We start from the raw sequence: 19774 nt of genomic DNA, 5'->3' as shown, positions 1-19774 counted from the left end.
CTGCTCCGGCCAGGGCTGAGCGGGGTCCCTAGAGCCAGACTCAGAACCTCCGTCCATCCTCAGGGCCGCGCGTATGCGCGATCCAAAACTCCCGCCTCTCCACATCCGAGGTCCGTCAGGATTTTTTCAGGGCCCGAATTGCAAAATGCAGCGCTGACATGGCAACGTGATTGTACAAATACGGTAGAAATACAGGAACGGTGACCACACGTGGGACATTTCGTCGAGTTTAATGACCGCAAGTCCTAGTTTTCAAAATACGGTGACTAAATTGAGAATCTGAAACAAGTTGAGTGACTGTGAGTATATTTTACTCTATTTGTTTCAATCTAAAGATGCATGGACGTTTTTTCATTAATACTGACGAGTCCTATAAACAGTCTGAGAATCGCCAAATTTTAACTTAACCAGCAATTCTCGTGAAGCAAAAAAATGCACGTGATTGACTTGTTTATTCTCGGTAGTCTCTTAACCCATACAAAAAATGGATGACCATAGATACTTGCTCATCCTCAACCTCATGTCTAAATAATTGATTTATTAGTAGATTTAAGAGCAGCCTCATATCTTCTCTCCCTATTTTGCTGGCCATACTGGGCAGCTGGCCAGATGCAAGCCAGTCTTGGTCACATGCACCGTAGATTACATGAAGAGGATGAAGATGGACATTAATCAGGATCGACCATGCTATATGCTCACCACCACAATTAGCACAAGATGACAAGAGATGCACTACTCGATAAACATTCTCAGATGTGCAACATCCCGGTGGTTATTTTCCACGTAAAACCTACATCAACGACGACAACAACAAGGAATAGGGCATCTGCTCCATATGGGGATCCTCGAGCTCGATTTGGAGATGGGGTTGGGATAGGGCATCTGCTGCAGGCTCTTTTTTTTTTGAGAAAATTCCCAAATTTATCTATTTGGGTATGAGATAGGGCATCTCTTAGAGATGCTCTTATAACTGCACAACAACAGCTAGCACATCCAATTCATCATGCAAGTTTTAGTAAGGGAGAGGAATAAGGGACAAAAAATCCTTATTGGAGCCTGATTTTACTTCCAGAAACGAGGTGGTATGTTGATTTGGAGCTTAGTTTACTGGCAGAAAAGAGGTAGTAGTTCAGTGACGTCTGGAGAGTGGGAAGGGGTTATGGGGCTTCTCATTATTAGTAACCAGATCGTAGTACTATTCTAGGCATGATCACCTGTATCTCGTCTTGTGATCACCGATAATTTTGATTAGTTTATTACATTGAAGCTAGTGATGTTCTTATGTTTCTCATTGTGCCTGGGACCAAATTATGTAAAACACAAGGGGTCTAAATTAATTCTAGGGTTTTTCACTTGTTTCTTTGTTTGGCCAGTCAACGGTTGGGGCTGAATCAAAATCTTTATTATTTCAAAAGAAAGAGGTACAGAGGAGGGAGGGGCTTAAACAGAGTAGTAGAAGCGATCACGGAGCCGGCAGCTAGCAGAGGAGGGAGGGGCTAGAACAGAGGAGGCTGGCTTATAAAAGGAGGGAGACGGGAGCTAGCACGTCTCGCTACGTACGAGTCGATCTAGGGACAATGCATATGCAGCAGTGCTGCTTCTGGCTCTGCTGGACCTCTACCAGAGGTGGGGCGCGCACTAGGGCTACAAGGTGTCAGGCGGCAGCCGATTCCTCATCTTCAAAGAGACGGCGGTCCGCGTCGCGTCTCGTGCCCAAGTCGTCCGGAGAATGCAATTGCTTCAGTTAACCACAACTTGAACAACTTGGAGAATCCATGTCCATATCATCCTGAACTAGATGGATAAGCGCGCGGTCAACACTTGTGCACTTTGTAGTGATTTCTTTTCCAGGTTTTGCTTAGTATATGCATACATGTATATAGAGTTGGATTGACACTCACTTTTGCCACGTTTTGCCGAGGTCTGCTTCTGTTCTGGTCGGTCGCACGTGTGTGTTGCGCCGCCGCTGATCACATCTCTTTTACATTTGCCCGCTTTCTTATCATTATATCTACTTATTTTTCCGTATCATTTGAGGATTTCTTTGGCGTTAAATATATGGCCTGGACGAAAACCTTTTCCCCAGCATATACCGCATCCCACACATTATCCTAACCGTGCGTTTTCTAGAGATTGCTGAAAGGTGAGGTCGGTCACCATCGGCCGACGCAGATTCTCCTCTCATGGCCACAAATTAAAGACAAAATACTTAAAATATTTCTCTGCATTGGTTTGAAAAACTAAATCATACACAGTAGAAGAACCAAGCTAACAATTAACCTTCGGAGGGAAAGTAAATTATTACATGAAGTTGGGTTCCTTCGTAATCCTCTCAAAGCTCACGTCTCCAAGTTTTTGTTAGATGAAACAAAGGGAGAGGGCGGATGACCATGCCAGCTGACTCTCTAGCACGGAGATAGCTTCAGTAACAATGCTAGCATAAATACCTAATTTCCAACAGGAATATTAAATATCCATTAGGGAAATTTAAATACATTTTCCCCTATGAATTGGCAGCTAGATCCTGACCCTCCTGTAATTAACTTATGCAATCTGCGCCTTCGGTTTTGCTTTCTCAAATCTTGAGCACAGTACAACTCCAAGTAGAGCAAACCAGTTCCTACAGGCAAGGAAAAAATAAATTTCAGACCTTATGAGAGGCATTACCAAAGGAATTTATAGGTGAAACTGGAATTCTGGAGAAGTAAGCAGATGGCACAGTGACCACCACTCGGTTGACAGAGTTGGCAACAGAATGGGTCACACGTGGTAATATAGCAAATAAACTATTCCTCCGTCTCAACTTTGACCAAATTTGAATGCATCTATACACCAAGTCATGTCTAGATACATCCAAATTTTAACAAACTTGAGACATCTTTTATCTTTTGTTGGACGGAGGGAGTACATGGAGTTGGAACACGGTATTCCCACTTCCAAATCTAGTACTCCTACCACCGATCTTTCTTCATTCTTGTTCTGCTCTTGCTATGTGTGTTCATGTAATACTACTGTGTAGGAGTATATGAAACCTGCCACTGGTGATTGGTTGATGCCATTCTTTCATGGTATACATCACCAAACATTCTGCCACACATCTAGGTTCAGTTTATTTTTCTCAGCTTGGGAACACATAATGGAATGGTATCCCCACTTCCATTCAATCAGCTCATTGTTTAATGCACATAAAAATACCACTATGCGTGGGTAATTATAAACGCTTCAGCTATGTATTCTACAATCGACATCAATCTAGGAGGTAAAAAAATGAAGAATTCTTAAGTTCTGGCACAAACTGCCAAAACAACAGAGAGATGCATATGCACTGCCACAAAGAAAAACCAGGTTATAAGAACAATAGGGTCCCTGAACTTACACTCTTGCAACATACCGAGAAATGGTGTCATAGCCAAGGGCAACATCACGCAGATCCCCTGAGAGAGAGAAGCCACCGAAGTTTCAGTTAGAATCAATATAGCGCAGAAAACTCGAGAATCAGTAAACGTCTACTAATAAAGGGAACATTACACGCTACCACGCCAACCAATATTCTACACATGTCCATACTATCGAAAACCATGCCATGATCTGACACAAAAATCAGATGTTTCACGATCGTGTATGCCAAAACAAAAATTAAAGAGCACCCTGGTAAAGAATCACACCTCCTCCCAGGCTCCGCATCACATCATCACCACAAGAAAATTAACTAAACCACCGCACATGAACTAATCAAGGATCAGAGAGCAATCAAAGATTGATCAAATGCAGTAGCGGGGTACGAAGCAGTCATTAGACCATTTTTCATGTGTAATACTTGTAAGGCTGCAACACAGACCCTATGCCATCAAAGATTACCCTTCATCTTACAAGATAACTCATCCCATATCCGCAAAATCACAATATTAACCAACCCAGGAACCTGCAGCAAATAAGACATTAATTTTTGCAAGTTTTATCTCTTCCATGCTCAACTTTGATGGCATAGGGTCTCTTCTGCCCTCGCCGAAAAGATGACACTGGCGACGCCAAAAACGTTGCAGCAAGAAAGCAGACTCCAAAAAACCAGGGCATGGTCAATCAAACACTCGACAGGCCCAGGCCTATATATACAGCCAGAAAAAAGCACCAGAAAGTAGACACATGGACTCAGAAACGCCAACGAGACTACTCTGGAGAGATCTATGTGGACAGCACACGGCACAGGGAACACGCGTCCGCATGCATGCAGTAACAACGCAGGGAACACGCGTCTGCAGTACCAGCGCACAAGGCAATCCGCCCACGACACCAGCTCGGCAGAAAACCACTCAAATCAAAACGAAAACACGGTTGCGCATACGTGGAGTGCCGAGAGCTCGAATAACTCTTCGGCCTTAGGAGATGTATCTTATGACATAGTTAAAGGTTGAAGTTCCTCTGACCTGAACAGCTTCTGCAATTCTTTCTTGTTGTCCTGCAAGCTCTTCAAATTTAGATATGCTGTTGCAAACCTGGTAATACAAGACCACTAAGAATTTTCTCATCAATGCCAAGACTCTTGTGTGAGCATAAAGAAACACAGTCACTGCTCTCCCTTTCACAATTGTTTGGTCGACCAATGGCGATTTTCCTATGTCCTCTAGCATCAGGTCAATGGTGTGGGCTGCAGCAACTGCGAATGTTTTGGCTTGTCTCTCTTGCCTCTGTGTCTTGACAGGGTTTGTTTCTTTCTCTCTTCTGATGTGTCCCCCCCTGTAACCTTGCTTGTATGTGTTTATATCTTTTTCTATGTATATATATATATATACACTCCTACAGTTTTCAGTCAAAAAAATGGTGTGGGCTGCACAACCATTCCAAAAAAATTTGGGGCGCTTTGCTTTCAGTCACCACTTGAACAACATTCTTCTCCCCAATTTCCTCTATGCACCTATCAACAAGCTCAAATATTTACTTGCCATCTTTCCTCGCATCTGAACAATCCACAGAATCAAGGAACACCACACCATAAGCACTGTGAACCACCAAATTCATTACCCCTCTTCCTCTTTTATCTGTCCATACATCTGTCATCACAGTACAACCAGTGAGTTGCCATGATTCTTTATGTCCAGCAAAGACATCTTGCACTTTCTTCTGACTCTTCTGCAAGAAAGGGCCTCCCATTTCGTATGGAGAAGGGCCTTTCAAGCCTCTGCCATATGCTCCAATGGCTTCAACCATCATGTCAAAGCTTGGAAGCAGGACTGTGTTGTGTGCAATGCCTGCTTCATAGAAGAACTGGCATATATACTCACAAGCAACCTCCCTCCTCTCTTCATTTTTCTGAGTGGTCAACTTCGATTGGACCTTTGAAGAGTACCCGTTGCTCTTCCTTGCAGCTACAATCTCCTCAGGTGTTTTTGTGCAGAATTTATCCATAATTCCATAAGAACAACAAGTTTCTGTACCTTTCTTACTCTGGACTCTCACAGAAGAAAGCACCCCGTCATGCCGACTCAAGATGTCGCCTTCATCACCTGACGCATCAGAATTGTTCAAATTCACATATCCTCAACGTAGTGCCATTTCCCTGGCCTTCTCTTCCTTTGCCTCATCCTTCTTTGAAAGCAACTGCCTCATCTCTTCTTTTACATCACTTGGAACATGGTTGCAGAGGCAAGGTGTACACACCATTGCAGAACTTGCGTTTCAAAGATGCCTTTTTGCTAATATCTGGTATCGAGCAGTACTTCCATGCTGGATCACCTGAAGGAGCAACTGCAGTACTAGGTGGTTGTGCTATTGATGCACTGCTTGAGCCAACCGCACCTACACAAGACAAATAAACACATTGAGAATCAAGCAATATATTAGTTACATTGAGATGAATATATGCACGAACTAGAAGAGCTTGACTGTTACGTTGAGAGGCAATAAATTAGTTACATTGAGAAGCAATAAATCAGAGAATTAATAATCATCTATGCTCATATTACAAGATTGCAATAATGATCCTGGACACCATAGGCAAACTAGCCTACAACGACTCCAACTTTAGAAATAAATAAAATAATCGGCCAACACTCAACAACAACTTCAACTTTAGAAGTAAAATAAAACAGCAGGGAGATCCTCGAGCAAACAGCAGGGAGATCAGAAGCAAAGCAAACAAATTAAGAGCTTGACTGTTTCAGACATAGCACTTGCCTTCCGGTGGAGTAGGAGATGGATTTGAGGAGGACATTCTGGTTCAGCATCCCTCGTCACCGGTGGCGACCTGCTGCCTGGAGTACTGGCCGACGGCGTCGCCGCCGCCAGTCGCCAAGCTCGTCGCCGCACGTCGCCAAGCAGCCGCCGCAACTTTTTCAGAGTGGGAAATGGGGAATGATAGATGGTGGACGGGTGGAGTCGAGCTTGGGTTAGTAACTTAATAGGAGCCGGGTGCGTATATGGGCTGAAAGCTGTGTGGGCTTCAGGCCTTCAGTTTTCCTCAGAGCTGTGTGGCAAATATTTCCAGAAATACATAATCAATCTCCATGGTGCTTGAAATATGGTGCTAAGTTCACCCTGTAGTATTCAATTCAATCTAGCAGCTAACCTCTGCAAACTCTCTGATGTCTGACTTTATCTCCTTCACAAATGCTGGTGTGTCTGAGACCAATGCCACCAGAGGTGCACCCTTGATATTCCTAATCTGTAGGGCTCTCTTAATACAAAGAACTGCAGCTTTTCTTGCTCGGACTGGCCTAGAGTAATGATAGGAGTTAATCTTCAACTGTTCAAAACACATGATATCAGTGTTCTAAAACATAGGCGTATAGCCAACTATCGCCTCATTACTGATTAGCTCTTTAGCTCGCCAGATATGTTGTACAACACTAAGTGCTGCTAACAAATTATCTGCATGATAAATGTGGTGGACATTCTGAAACTGGAAGATATTTAATAAAATATTGAAATTGACTATTACCGATTCGAACTTTAAGTTTGAAGACTATATTACAGAAATAAAAGAAATATGCGAAGCTATCTTAGGTTACAATAACAATTTCGGTTACAAAGAAGCATTTTCAGTGACTACTGATGAACGAGATAAGTAGGCAGGTGAAATTGCATGATGCCAATATTCTACTATACTGCACTTTTCCTTCTTCAACTGATGGGGCAATCTATATAGTTACTTCAATTTACACAAGCATCCACAAATAGTGGGCCATACCTATTCGCCATCATGCGCGTGTGGCCGTGTGCAAAACAATATCTGGATTCGCACCCTTCAAAGCCCAGTCAACTGCTTCTTGGACTTTGCTGGATGGAGATATGATAGCTCGCATAAGTTCACCAAATGTATTCGGTCTGGCATACAATGAGTCTGGCAATCCAAAAAGAGCCGATGCAGCAGCTTCATTCTAGGATGAACATTCTCCAGAAAAAAAACTGAATCCCAACTGCATCTGTTGCGCCATCAAACCTAGAATTGGGAATAAGTAGCACCATTCAGCATGCTTTTTACACGTAGTTTTTGTATGAAAACCATGGTTCAAAAAAGCGCTAAGCGTTAAGCGAGCGGTGAGGCACCACTCAAAGGAATTGAAGCTTAAGCGGAGCTTAAGCGTTCCGTACAGACTCTGTTTTTTAGAAATTGGTGTGATTCTTGGAGAAAATTAAGGGGAATTGGAGAATTTGGAGGGACTCTGTTGCTCGCCCAGGAAAAATTGGCGGGATCCTTGAAAGAAATCAAGGGGAATTGGAGAAACTGGCAGGATTCTTTTGCTCGCCCAGGAGAAATTGGCAGGATCCTTGGAGGAAATCAAGGGAAATTGGAGAAATTGGAGTGATCTTTGATGGGAATCAGGCGGGAGAGGGAGAGAAGCCGCCAGTGCAGAAGAGAATTTTGCTAATGCGCCTTATCTTAAGTAGGCGCTTAGGGCCTAAGTGAGGTGTTTTCCCACCGATCAGAGCTTTTGCCCGCTTAAGCGTCGCTTAAGCGATGCTTTTTCGAACCATGATGAAAACTAATGACTCAAGAAAAGAAAGTAAACCAACTGCACTAGTGTGTAAAACACTAAACAAACAAGAAAGAATAAATGCACTACGGCAAATGATTAGTTACATAAGAAATGCACACTGACGGAAATGACTGGTTAGTTGTCACCTAAGGCTTAATAAAAAAAACATTATTGAACTTGTTCTCTAAACCCTAAGCCATGTGTAAGTGCAAGATGTGACAGATATCTTCATCATCTAGTGTGCCTCTGGAGTAAATTAGGAAACTTATCACCGTTGCTATTTTCTGCACTTATTCCTATCAATAATATATGCAGGTCATGCCAAGAGAAATACTGTAAAACATAAAACTTATTCTAGGCTGTAACTTTAGTACTAACCAGATAATTGGATCTTTCCAGCCATTCCAGTCACTACACAGAACATTCGTCTCAGCTGGATTTAAAAAAATGTCCACTCTGATATTCAGATTTCTACCATATGTCCTAGCACAGCGATGTTTCCTGCACAAATGTTTGATTTCATGAATAGCGAGTGACTGGTTGGTATAAGTAATTACTCCCCAAAAGGATACAATCCCCTGTTTGACAGAGAGGAACAAAAATTCATAAGTGGATAATGACAATTAATCACTACTGCTATTAAACTACAGAACCTAATTATCATGGGTTCACACAACCATGATAATATGCAACAATTCACAATTAAACATCCTGTAAAAGTTAACATTATATAAGCAAGACAAAATTCGAAGAAGTTTAGGAAAGACAGCAGGAAAAGAAGCAATTGCATAGAACGGTGCTTCCAACCTATCGCATAGTAGTCAATTCAAAGATAAAGATGAAAAGTAGCTGACTGTAAATGCATTGCCTTGTTTGCCCGATGATCAAAGATTGGTTTAACATGACAGTCAAGGCTCCCACTGTTAAGATTACAGGAGAGAGAGGCCTTTTCAAGAGTCATGATGATGGAACGGTTGTCCTAGGAGGCCCGCCAGTTTGACATAGCAAACAGCCGAAAACACCACATCCAAACAACAATCTTAATCATAGTTTGGAAAAGCATACACACATTTTCATCTCAAATTTACCATATTACATTAGCAACATCTTTATTCTAAAATTCTCCAGCAACACACACAAGTGACGTTCAGATCCACATGTGTGCTTCATCTCCAGGAACAGCGCTTCCTCCAGACTCCGCTTCCGTAGCAATGCACCGGCAAACCTATATATAAAAAAAGTAAATAGTAGCGAATGAGAATTATATATATGATTAAACACTGGTACCAATAGAATTAAGAAACATCCACACGAGATTCAGACTTGAGATGTTTCCAAGACCAACAGGCTATTTAGCATCATGTCAAATGACAGCAGATGGTGAGATCATCAATTATTAGAGAAAAAGGACTTATGGATCCACCACACCAACTTATCATGGTAAACAACCACATGTAAAGAGTCGGGGTCCGGATCGGGGGCGGCGGCTTGGCACCTGGCGCTCAGCTCTTGGTCCACCATCTCCGGGTAGCAGTGTTCCCGGACCTCCTCGTTGGTGAGGTCACCGAATTGGTTGATGCCGTACACGTTCTGCCCGGCGTTGAGCCGGACGACGACGCGGCGGTTGCCCTTGAACAACCTGTACCGGCATTCCTCCTCACCGACGTCTCTGTAGGTCTTGCCGTACTTGGCCTTCCACCCCACGAACAACCGTCGAGTCTCCTGCTCGTACGATTTCTCCCCCTTCCGGACCCTGTACCCGCGCTGGATCTCCTCATTGGCGAGGGCGCTGAGACCGTTGAGGCCAGATGTGGTCACCCCGTCGGCCCTGGCCCAGGCGACGCGGCAGCGGCTCTCCTTGAACAACGCGTACCGGCACTCCTCTTCGCCGGCGTATTTATAGGTCTTCTTGTACCTGGCCTTCCACTCCACGAACATCCGGCGGCTCTCCTGCTCGTACGTGTCCGCGTCCGGCGGCAACACCAGCAGCATAGGCAGCGACACCAGCAGCGCCGCCGCCGCCGCCGCGAGAGCAATCGCGCAGCCTCGCCCCATCCTGTTCCAACGACGACGGTGGGCCGGTAGGGTAGACTAGTTCACTGGTGGTGGGCTGCGGGCCTCGACATTAAACGGGCCGGGCCTCAGACCGGGCTTTGCGCTTTTAAGTCCATATTTAGATTATTTTTTTCCTCTTTTCTCTTTTCTCTTTCTTCTTCCTCTCTGCCGTTCTTCTCTGTGCATGAGACCGTGGTCCTTCCCGCGTCACCCACGCCCCCTGGCCGATCACGAGTTCGAGCCGAACTCCATGGCCTCCAGCCGCCCCGAATCACCCAGCCACGGCGCCCGACCTCGCCGTCGGCAGCCTCCTCCGCCGCCTCCCGGTCAAAGACAAAGCCTCCACGAGCTTTGCCTCCATGCTGCGGTTCCGAAGACTCGTCCCTAACGCCACGGGATGCTGGGAGCTCCATCCGCCGCCGCCGGGACTTCGCCGTCATCTCCGCTGCACGCATGTCGAGGACCTCGGGGTCGCAGTCCACCCCCTCCTCCTCCCCGTCCGTGTTGTCACCGTCGTGGGTTCACACGCAGGCAGACGGTCTGCGGTTGGTTCTCTGCCGGGGCACGGGCGCACGGGGAAGACCCACGGCAGCTCTTCGCCGTCCTCGCGCTGGGCAACAAGCACAACGTACACCACTACTGTTGGAATTGATTGGAAATTTGGAATGGCCAAAGCAAATACGGAGTTGTATGGATCAAATTCACTCCTATCTGTTTTTGATCCCACCATCGGCTCATCTCTAATTTGTCTCTGTAGCATCTGTGGCCATGGCCGCATGGGACAAAGGGAAAATCATGGAGATTTCAAGTACCTTGGCCTGATCCGTGTTTCTAATTTGGAACTACTTCAGGTGCGAGTACAACACAGGCGACTCGGGAAGAAGCGCTTTAAGATGTGTGTAAAACACGTGGGTATCACCTGATCTCGAAATAAACAAAATATATAACTGCCATGTCAGCAGGAAGTGAGGTAAAAAATCCTAATCAGCAACAGAACCGGTCTAAATTGGCCACGTCAGCATGAAAACCGCCTAATGGGGTGATTTGTCCGGTTTTTTGGATTTAAGGGTTAAAAATAAACGGTTTTCAACTGCAGCAGTTAATGCATCTCAAGAGATACATTTGGGGTGAAATATGGACTTCTTTCTTTTGTGAGGCTTTGTGGCAGATTCCTGTTGAAACGGGTTGGTTGCCTATTGTTGGACTAGGGACTTGATTTCTATGCGGCTGTGGTTGGTGATTTGTTACTGTTTAGGGGGTGGCCTCTTTCATGTTTGGGATGGAGCTAATTGTTTCTCCGATGAGAGTATGTGTGGGTGCTAGGGAAGGGCATTTTACTTTTCAAATTTGAAATCTCATGTTGCTGTATGTACATTCGTTCGGGCGGAGGAGCTTCAAATGGAGGAACCATTTGGTTGTGCGTCATCTAATTTCTGGATGAGAATTTTGGTTTATCTAGGGGAGCATCATCTATTTTTTTCCGGTTCAAACTCGTTGGTGTTACATCTATTTTTTGCACCTCGTTGTGGCGCAGTCTAAACAGTTCTAGATTTGATTTTAGGAATTGTGTCATGGGTGGAGGGAGTTTTGTGATTTTGGCACTATTGGGATGTATTTTTTTGATTACAACCCTCGAACAGATCTCTGCCTTGCAGATCCATTGTCACCTGCATCACAACACATGCACTGGCAGCTTGATGCATATATGCATGGTTACTTTTTGTTTACTGCTTATCAACTTAGGATTAAACAACACTGCAATTTCATTTATACATTTAGAGATGACACATGACACCTTACTGTCAATTTCATAGCAACTTAGCTTTAGATTAGATGCGAGCACAATTTTTTTACACATTGGCAGTTTGATGCATGTAGGCAGCCATGGTTCCTTTATGTATACTGCAATCAGTGGCGGAGTCAGACAATTTGTGAAGCCTGAGCAAAGTCTAAGAACTTCCTCCTAATCTAACATTTGCACATAATTTTTTCCTAATTTAAACACCGTACCTTATTTGGTTTAATAAGAAAATCAGATGGGAGCCTGGGCAACTACTCGGGGTCGCCGGGCGGTGGCTCCGCCCATGACTGCAATCAACTTATTTCTATATAACATGGTAATTTCAATTAGACCAGCCTGGTCACTTAGATGCATTTAAAGGTGGTAACTTACTGTCTACTGTCCATCATCTTATCTCCATGTTGCATGACAAATCCAATCACAGTGCGCTAGCAGTTTTGTATATTTAGGCTTGACAACTACAAACTACTACATGGAAAATTTGAATAATATACACAGTTTCAATCACAATGCTTAATTATGATAAAAAATTTGGCCCATGATTAGCAACTTGACTTTGTATAACATGGTAGTTTAATCATAATGTATTGATAACTTGATGGAATGCTAACTTACTGTATACTTCACACTTCATGGCTACTTAGTATGTGAGTGTGGATTTTCTGGTCTCGAGCGTGTTGCTCTAAGTATCCCGATCGTCAATTCCTTCGCAGGTGGCCACACGATCGTCCTGATGACAACAACAGAGAATTGGGGACGGGATGTTAACTGCCCACAGAGTTTCACTATTTGATCCACTATTGAACCACTATTTGATTCACTGGTGCATACAGATCAACTCAATTTTTTGATTCACTTTTCATCCACTGTTGAACCACACATATATATTCTCTTTCAAGGATATGTGTTTTATCTCTCCATGTATATATCCATTATCTCAATAAAATGTGTTTTCTCTCCGAAAATTCTTTTCGGCTCTCGTAACCCAGGGCTCCTGGTATCGTACCCATTCAATTTCCCATCGAAGGGACGAGATGGGCCGGTCCAATATAGTACACGGACAGAATCCTTACCGTATGGCCCGGTATTTTCGCTGGCGGGCTGACTTTTGCGCAGCTTTGCACGACCTGGGCCGGCTCAGGTGGATCAGTTGTATTTCTTTTTTTATTCCGAAGCCGGTTTGTATACAAGTATGCTGTAACAACATTCATTAGATGCAGTTCAAGATTTTCTTTTATTGCTAGACTAATAAGTTATCTAAAAGCCTTTGCATCCATCACAGGAGAGTATGTTTCTTCATAATCTATACCAGGTCTTTGGGAGAATCCTTGGGCAACTATTCGTGTTTTGTATCTCGTAATTTCCCCTTTCTCGTTTCGCTTTCGCACAAAGACTCTCTTCAAACCAACAGGTTTCAACAGGTGTGCAGGTTACGGGTCCGAAGACTTCTCTTTTTGTAAGTGAATTTAATTTTGCTTGAATTGCATCTTTCCATCTTGACCAATATTGTCTTTCCTTGCATTCCTCGACCGATCGAGATTCATGATCCTCAATTTCATCCATAATTTCTAGTGCTAGATTATATGCAAATGCATCATTGATGATAACTTTGTCACGGTTCCAATTTTTTCCCGACAAGACATAGTTTAATGAGATCTCATTCTCTAAACAATCATGTACCTTTTGTCTCTTCTGTAGCAATAGCATTTGTCATGTTTTTCTTGGTTTATTATTTCCTCAGATTGACCATCTTGATCCTTTGCTCCCTTTCTTTTCCGAGGATTTTTATCTTTGGAACCCAATGGTCTACCTCGTTTCATAGTAGGTTTTGATTCATTTGGGGTAGACGCTTTTACAGACTAAAAAAGAGTGACAAAGTCATATATTCCAACTGCTAATGCTCCTGAAAGAATTGATGTCCAACATGGGCATATGGCAAATTATTCGCTAAGCTTTGTAAATGAATTATCCTTTGAACTTCTTGCTCACATAGGTTTGTACGAGGATCAAAGTGAGATAGTGATAATTCATTCTAGCTTGTTTCTTTATTTAGCTGCTTATCCTCTCCCCTTGTTGTTGTGAAATTTGATGGTTCAAGATATTTTATTATAGAAGGGGATTCATATCCAACATATATTCCCAATCTTCTTTGAGGTCCCAGTTTGAAGAATAGGTTTAGGGTTTCGTGGGGTCTAAGCCTCCACCTCTCCTCTATTTATATACTCAGACAGGTCAATACAATTACAATACGATACGGGTACGTAACCACACGTATACGTAATGGAGTCCGTTTCTAACACACCCCCTCAATCTAAACTATTACATACAAGATTTAGATTCGACTTGAAACGGTCTAGCATCTGTCGAGTCGCTGGCTTTGTGAACACATCAGCCAGCCGGTCATTGGAGGAGATGAACCGAACCTTGAGTGCACCTGCAGCAACCCGCTCTCGCACAAAGTGGAAGTCGATCTCAATGCGCTTCGTTCGAGCATGGAAGACAGGATTCGCCGTGAGGTACGTGGCCCCTAAGTTATCACACCAAAGAATGGGTGTACGCTGCTGAGTAACGCCGAGCTCCTTGAGCAACGAATCTACCCAGATAGCTTCAGCGGCGCCGTTTGCCAGTGCCTTGTATTCAACCTCGGTACTCGATCTCGAGACTGTAGGTTGCTTCTTCGAACTCCAAGAAATCAAGTTCGGTCCAACAAACACAGCAAAACCACTCGTGGATCGACGGTCGTCCACGCACCTGGCCCAGTCAGCATCAGTGAATATGCTAATGCCAGTGAAAGGGGATCTACGAAACTGCAAGCCTGTATGCAACGTTTCCTTCACGTATCGCAGAAGACGCTTTACTGCCTCCCAATGAACATTAGTGGGCTGTGAAAGAAACTGACACACCTTGTTCACAGCGAACGAGATATCCGGTCTGGTGAGTGTCAAGTACTGTAAACCACCAACAATGCTTCGGTACCTGAAAGAATCCTCGGTGCCAAGCAACGTGCCAGTACTTCGCGACAAACTCTCTGACGTCGGCAATGGTGTGGGAGTGGACTTGCAATTCTCCATGTTAACTCTATGAAGAAGATCCAACGCATACTTCCGTTGAGTGACGGTCATCCCCCCTGAATTGTAAGACGCTTCCAATTCAAGAAAGTACTCTAACTTGCCCATATCCTTGATAGGAAAAGTAGCAGCCAACGACTTGACCAGACCATCAACAGCAGCCGATGTGGAGCCAGCAATAACAATATCATCAACATAGACCAGCATATAGATCTGAACTCCTTCCAGCGAGAAGATGAACAAGGACATATCAGCTTTGGAAGACTCAAAACCAAGCTGCATGCAAAAGAGCATGTCCCATGCAGACATTGGGAGTTTTGACATCATAAGTAACGGTCTCGCTATTAATTGGAGACGTTTAATAAATGACTCTGCAAGACCATTCTTTGTATGAACATGTGCAACTGGATGTTCAACACTTATTCCAATCGACACGCAATATTCATTGAAATTATTTGATGTAAAGCTTTGATCGGATTATCTGGTAACTGAGCTCTTAACTTGATTATTTGAGCTAACAGCCGCGCAAATGTTAGATTGCGGGTTGATAGTAAGGAGACGTGAGACCATATAGTTGATGCATCAATTAAAACCATAAAATATCTAAATGGTCCACTTGGTGAATGAATTGGTCCACATATATCTCCATGTATGCGCTCCAGAAAAGCGAGGGACTCATGTTCAATTTTAGCTGGTGATGGGCGCACAATCAATTTCCCTTGAGAGCATGCGATGCATGTGAAGTCATTCGATTGGAGAACCTTTTCATTCTTTAGTTTATGCCCACATGAACTATTAATAAATTTTCACATCATTACTGATCCGGGATGGCCTATAAACCAGAAGATAAAATTGCTATGGTTGGTGAACTTCGGTTCCACCACCATATATGACTCATTCCTTTTGAGACTTGTATAGTATAAATCAAAAGATAATTATGGTAATTTCTCCAACACATATTTTTCCCCGATGACATCTTTGTAATGTTGAGGTATTCCACATTACCCTCACACAATGTCTCTATATGATAGCCATTTCGGCGTATATCTTTAAAGCTCAACAAATTTCTTTGAGACTTTGGGGAATAAAGTGCTTCGTTTACCTTTGTCCCACAAGGTAACATTATTGTGGCTCTTCCCGAGCCCTCTATCAATTTAGCACTTTCAGATATGTATTAACAACTGCGTCATGTACCACAAGGTATGAATAATATACTTTACTCTTTAGTATGGTATGCGATGTTGCACCGTCTATAAGGCTTATGTCTTCTTCTTTTGGAAGATCTTGAGCCAAAGAGTTTTACATATATACTTCAAAAGAAACATGTACCAATAACTATTAGTTTATTAAAATAAATTTATTAAATACTAAGCAGTTACATGCAGGAATATTAAACACATATATGAATTTATTATGTAGCAAAGGAAGTTACAACATATACTTAACTCTTATTATAATTAAAACATATTTATTCTTATATGGACTAGGAAGTTACAATATAAATTATTCTTGAATGAAGAAATCAGAAACATCCAATACTTTGGTGTACGGCAGTTTCGTGTCCAATGGAATTTCCTCCACAACGATGGCATGGATGTTTAGTTTTATCCATTTCACCATTTTCTTTATCTCCCTTTTCTTGTCTTTCTTGAGGTCTAGTTGTGTTCTTGAAGAGAGCACTACAATTTCCTCTACCACGACCTCGTCCATATTATTGTTATGATTGAGGATTGACGAGGTACCTATGTATATGTGATGTACTTATTAATGTACTTGTGATGTACCTGTATGTATCTGTGATGTGCCTTGTTGTACTTGTCATGTACCGTCATGTACTGTGGTTTTTTTTTCTGGATAAATATAATTTACCATACGATGTAGTCGTCTCATAAGTTCATACACACGAGGTACCTGAAAAGTGCTAAAGCACATGTGATGTACCATACGATGTACTCGTCTCATAAGTTCATGTACACGAGATATTTAAAAACTAGTAAGGTACAGTTTATTTATCATAATGTACTAAATATGTACTTAAAAACATATCAAGCACCACAATGTACTTGAAATTGGGACAGAGATGAGAGAGGACCAGAAAAAATACATGCCTAACACAAGTACTATTTTCCCTAGTAATCTCTCCGCAGTACAAGACAAAAGAAATTAATTTGGTGGGCATGAGATGAAACATGTGACTATGAAGGTGGGGGTAGATAGTTCCGGTGTCACTATCTCCGCGTTAGAGAGTGAGAGATGAAGTTATAATTCTTATTCACTTTCCAATACGATGGAGTTACAAGCATTGATGATAGAAGAGATACACCATTGAAATAGAAGGTTATAATTTTAATGATATATGGGTTATGGACATTCACGTTAATATTTCATAAGATTTTTCCGATAAACTATTTTTTTCTTGTGGTGATACAACGTCCATATTTTTGTTACCTTTCCTAATTAGTACTAGCACTTGTCGGATTTTCCTACGAGGCACAAACCGAGCTTGTGGTTCTTTGCAATTATGGCTCGCCACGTCACAACCTGACACGCACGCCTGCGCACGCGGCACGTCGCAACGCTCTCTGCTGCCATGGTTCATCTTTTATGGCTTCGCCGGGATCAACTTTCCTATGAATAGCCGGCCGTCCGGACGGTCAACCTGTTTTCTTTTTTTTAGTATTTAAACGTGATGCTGCCACTTGTTCTTGTTTTTTTTTCGAAAAGAAAGGTTGAAACCCCAGCCTCTGCATCAGAGTGGCGCATGCAGCCTTCTTTTATTAATTTATTTAACAAGTCTTACGAGATAAACATCGACCAACCAACACAAAACAACCAAGCTATACCTACCGGCCTGATGAAGGGAGTGACAATATCGAGGCCGCATGTCCTGTCCTGACCGCACACCACCACCCAACACAAATCCGGAGACCACGAAGGCACTACCGGTCAAGCAAATCCTCGACGTGTGCCGATGCGCACGTTCCAGAATCAGATCAGCAGCCGCCGTCTTCCACCAACCCATCTTCAGAACAGTGATCGAAGTACAAAACTTGGTAGACTTGGCATCGATGAGGCAAGCCAGACCCACCGACAAGCACGCGCCCAAAAGACGTCCTCTGACAGAGATCCCAACGTTCGCAAATCTAGGCTTCCAACGACGGAGAAGAGGGAGGGTCGCCACTCGCCGTTCTCCGCCCACAATCCAAAGCCTGGCATCCCACGGTTCCAAGACGACGGCTCCAAGAAGCCTGCGACGCAGAAGTGCCACCGCCGCCCGGTCAAAAGACCTAGGTTTTCACCTGGAAACTGGGAGGACCACAACAATGCCTCCATGAAGGACAACGACGCCCACGCGTAATCATTGTCGAAGCCGACAACAGCCGTCGAGAGGACCCCGCACCGTCGCCGGTACAGGGCGCCGTCACACAAGGGGGAGATCTGGTCGTCACACAAAAGACCTAGGTTTGCACCCATTCCAAGAAGCCCGCAGCAAGGACGCAAGCTAAGGACAGCCGGTATCCCAGGCTGGCGGCCGAAGACGCACACTGCCCACACAGCCAAGGAGAAGTCGTCACCGTAACCAGAGGAGGAGATCGGCAACGAACCGCAGCCTGCCAGACCGAAAGGAGACACAGATCGGGCCTACCAGCACGCAACTGCCGCCGTTGCCGCCATGGACGCCGCCACACCCGCCGAGAGGACCCCGCACCGTCGCCGGTACAGGGCGCCGTCACACAAGGGGGAGATCTGGTCGCCACTCGGGGGGAGATCTGGCTTCCATAGTAGGAGAAGCCCCGCCTCCGCCGTCCGCAGCACGGGCTTAGCCCGGCAGCATCCTCCGGCGGCGGCGATGGGAGGGGAGGCGTGGGAGGGACCGGTGGCGGTGGATCTGGGCGGCCCGCCCGTGTCTCCCTAGGAGCGATGTGGGGGGGAGGGAAGGGAGTTTTTATTTCCTCTGCAACCGATTATTAAAAGTATATAAAATTGACCCGTAAACCATCTTATGCACTAAAGAATATATAAATTGCAATGCAATTTGTCACCTGTTCATCAACTGTTAATAATGTGACAACACATGTAGGATAGGAGACCCATTCAGCACACAGGCATACACTATCTTGAATACAAGTAGCTAGCTAAGCCCTCCTGCCCCAACTAGGATGAGCCAACTTTTACACTCCCCTCGTTTCATCTTCTCCACTTTGGCGCCAGAGACCCATTTCCGCTCTATGTCCTCCTCCTGCACCTTCTTGAAGCGTGTAGTTTCGAAGATTGTAACAACCATAACTGCCAGGGCATGCTTCACAACGCTGGTGGAACCCAACGACTGCTGCTTGTAGGTTCCAAGCTCATGCACAGCCTAAAGCGTTGTGGCCTGACCGAGCGGTAGATTTGCGACGTTGGTGTACTTGACCATGAGGCCACCGTATCCGTCGTCGAAAGGTAAGACTGTCGCACCGGGAATGAGTTGACCAACGTTATTGAAAACGTGCCAGGTACCTTTGGTGTTGCCAAAAGCTTCTATGTATAGGTTGTCGTTGCGAATCGCCAACATCATCTGATTTGCACCATTACCATGCAGCTCTAGCATGAGCTAGTGGTCTGGCTTGACACTGCCCGTCTGCCTGGATAGCACACGAAGGCTGACAATATGATGGCTTGTAGCTCGGGATGGTGGTCGCCTTGGTGACATTGAACATCTTGCGCTCATATGGATAGTGGCAAACATGCGCATACATCAACAGTGGCGGAGGCGGAGGGGGTGCCAGTAGGGGCCCTGCCCCCCCCCCCCCTTATGATTACATATTCTATTTAGGTCCTTAATTTTTTGTGCTCTAAATAATGTATTTTTATGGTTTGCCCCCCTAACAATTATA

At 44.2% G+C, this 19774-nt stretch overlaps 1 protein-coding gene and 1 long non-coding RNA gene across 3 annotated transcripts; both read right to left on the bottom strand.

The window, feature by feature from the left end:
• Window positions 1-2206: 2206 nt before the first annotated feature.
• LOC100831437 lies at window positions 2207-5792 on the bottom strand. The gene is made up of 3 exons (XR_002965207.1): window positions 4425-5792; window positions 3377-3434; window positions 2207-2620 (listed from the first exon to the last, which is right to left on the bottom strand). It is a non-coding gene; the product is annotated as an uncharacterized LOC100831437 (long non-coding RNA).
• A 384-nt stretch (window positions 5793-6176) lies between these two features.
• LOC106865386 lies at window positions 6177-10056 on the bottom strand. Of its 2 annotated transcripts, XR_002965206.1 has the most exons (6): window positions 9469-10056; window positions 9070-9198; window positions 8352-8474; window positions 7184-7435; window positions 6563-6710; window positions 6177-6460 (listed from the first exon to the last, which is right to left on the bottom strand). XR_002965206.1 is itself a non-coding variant. In XM_014900603.2 (4 exons), the coding sequence occupies exons 1-4, from the start codon at window positions 10026-10028 to the stop codon at window positions 7369-7371; spliced, it is 879 nt and encodes a 292-aa protein (XP_014756089.1). In that variant the 5' UTR covers window positions 10029-10056; the 3' UTR covers window positions 6945-7368. The 2 variants fall into 2 exon arrangements, 1 of the variants encoding a protein (XP_014756089.1); XM_014900603.2 differs by lacking the exons at window positions 6177-6460; window positions 6563-6710 and having other exon boundaries at window positions 6945-7435.
• Window positions 10057-19774: the final 9718 nt, after the last annotated feature.

The sequence above is a fragment of the Brachypodium distachyon genome, chromosome 3, assembly GCF_000005505.3.
Source record: "Brachypodium distachyon strain Bd21 chromosome 3, Brachypodium_distachyon_v3.0, whole genome shotgun sequence".
In the NCBI taxonomy this organism is placed as follows: domain Eukaryota; kingdom Viridiplantae; phylum Streptophyta; class Magnoliopsida; order Poales; family Poaceae; genus Brachypodium; species Brachypodium distachyon.
Note: the sequence above shows the minus strand (reverse complement) of the source record. Positions and strands in the feature narration are given on the sequence as shown.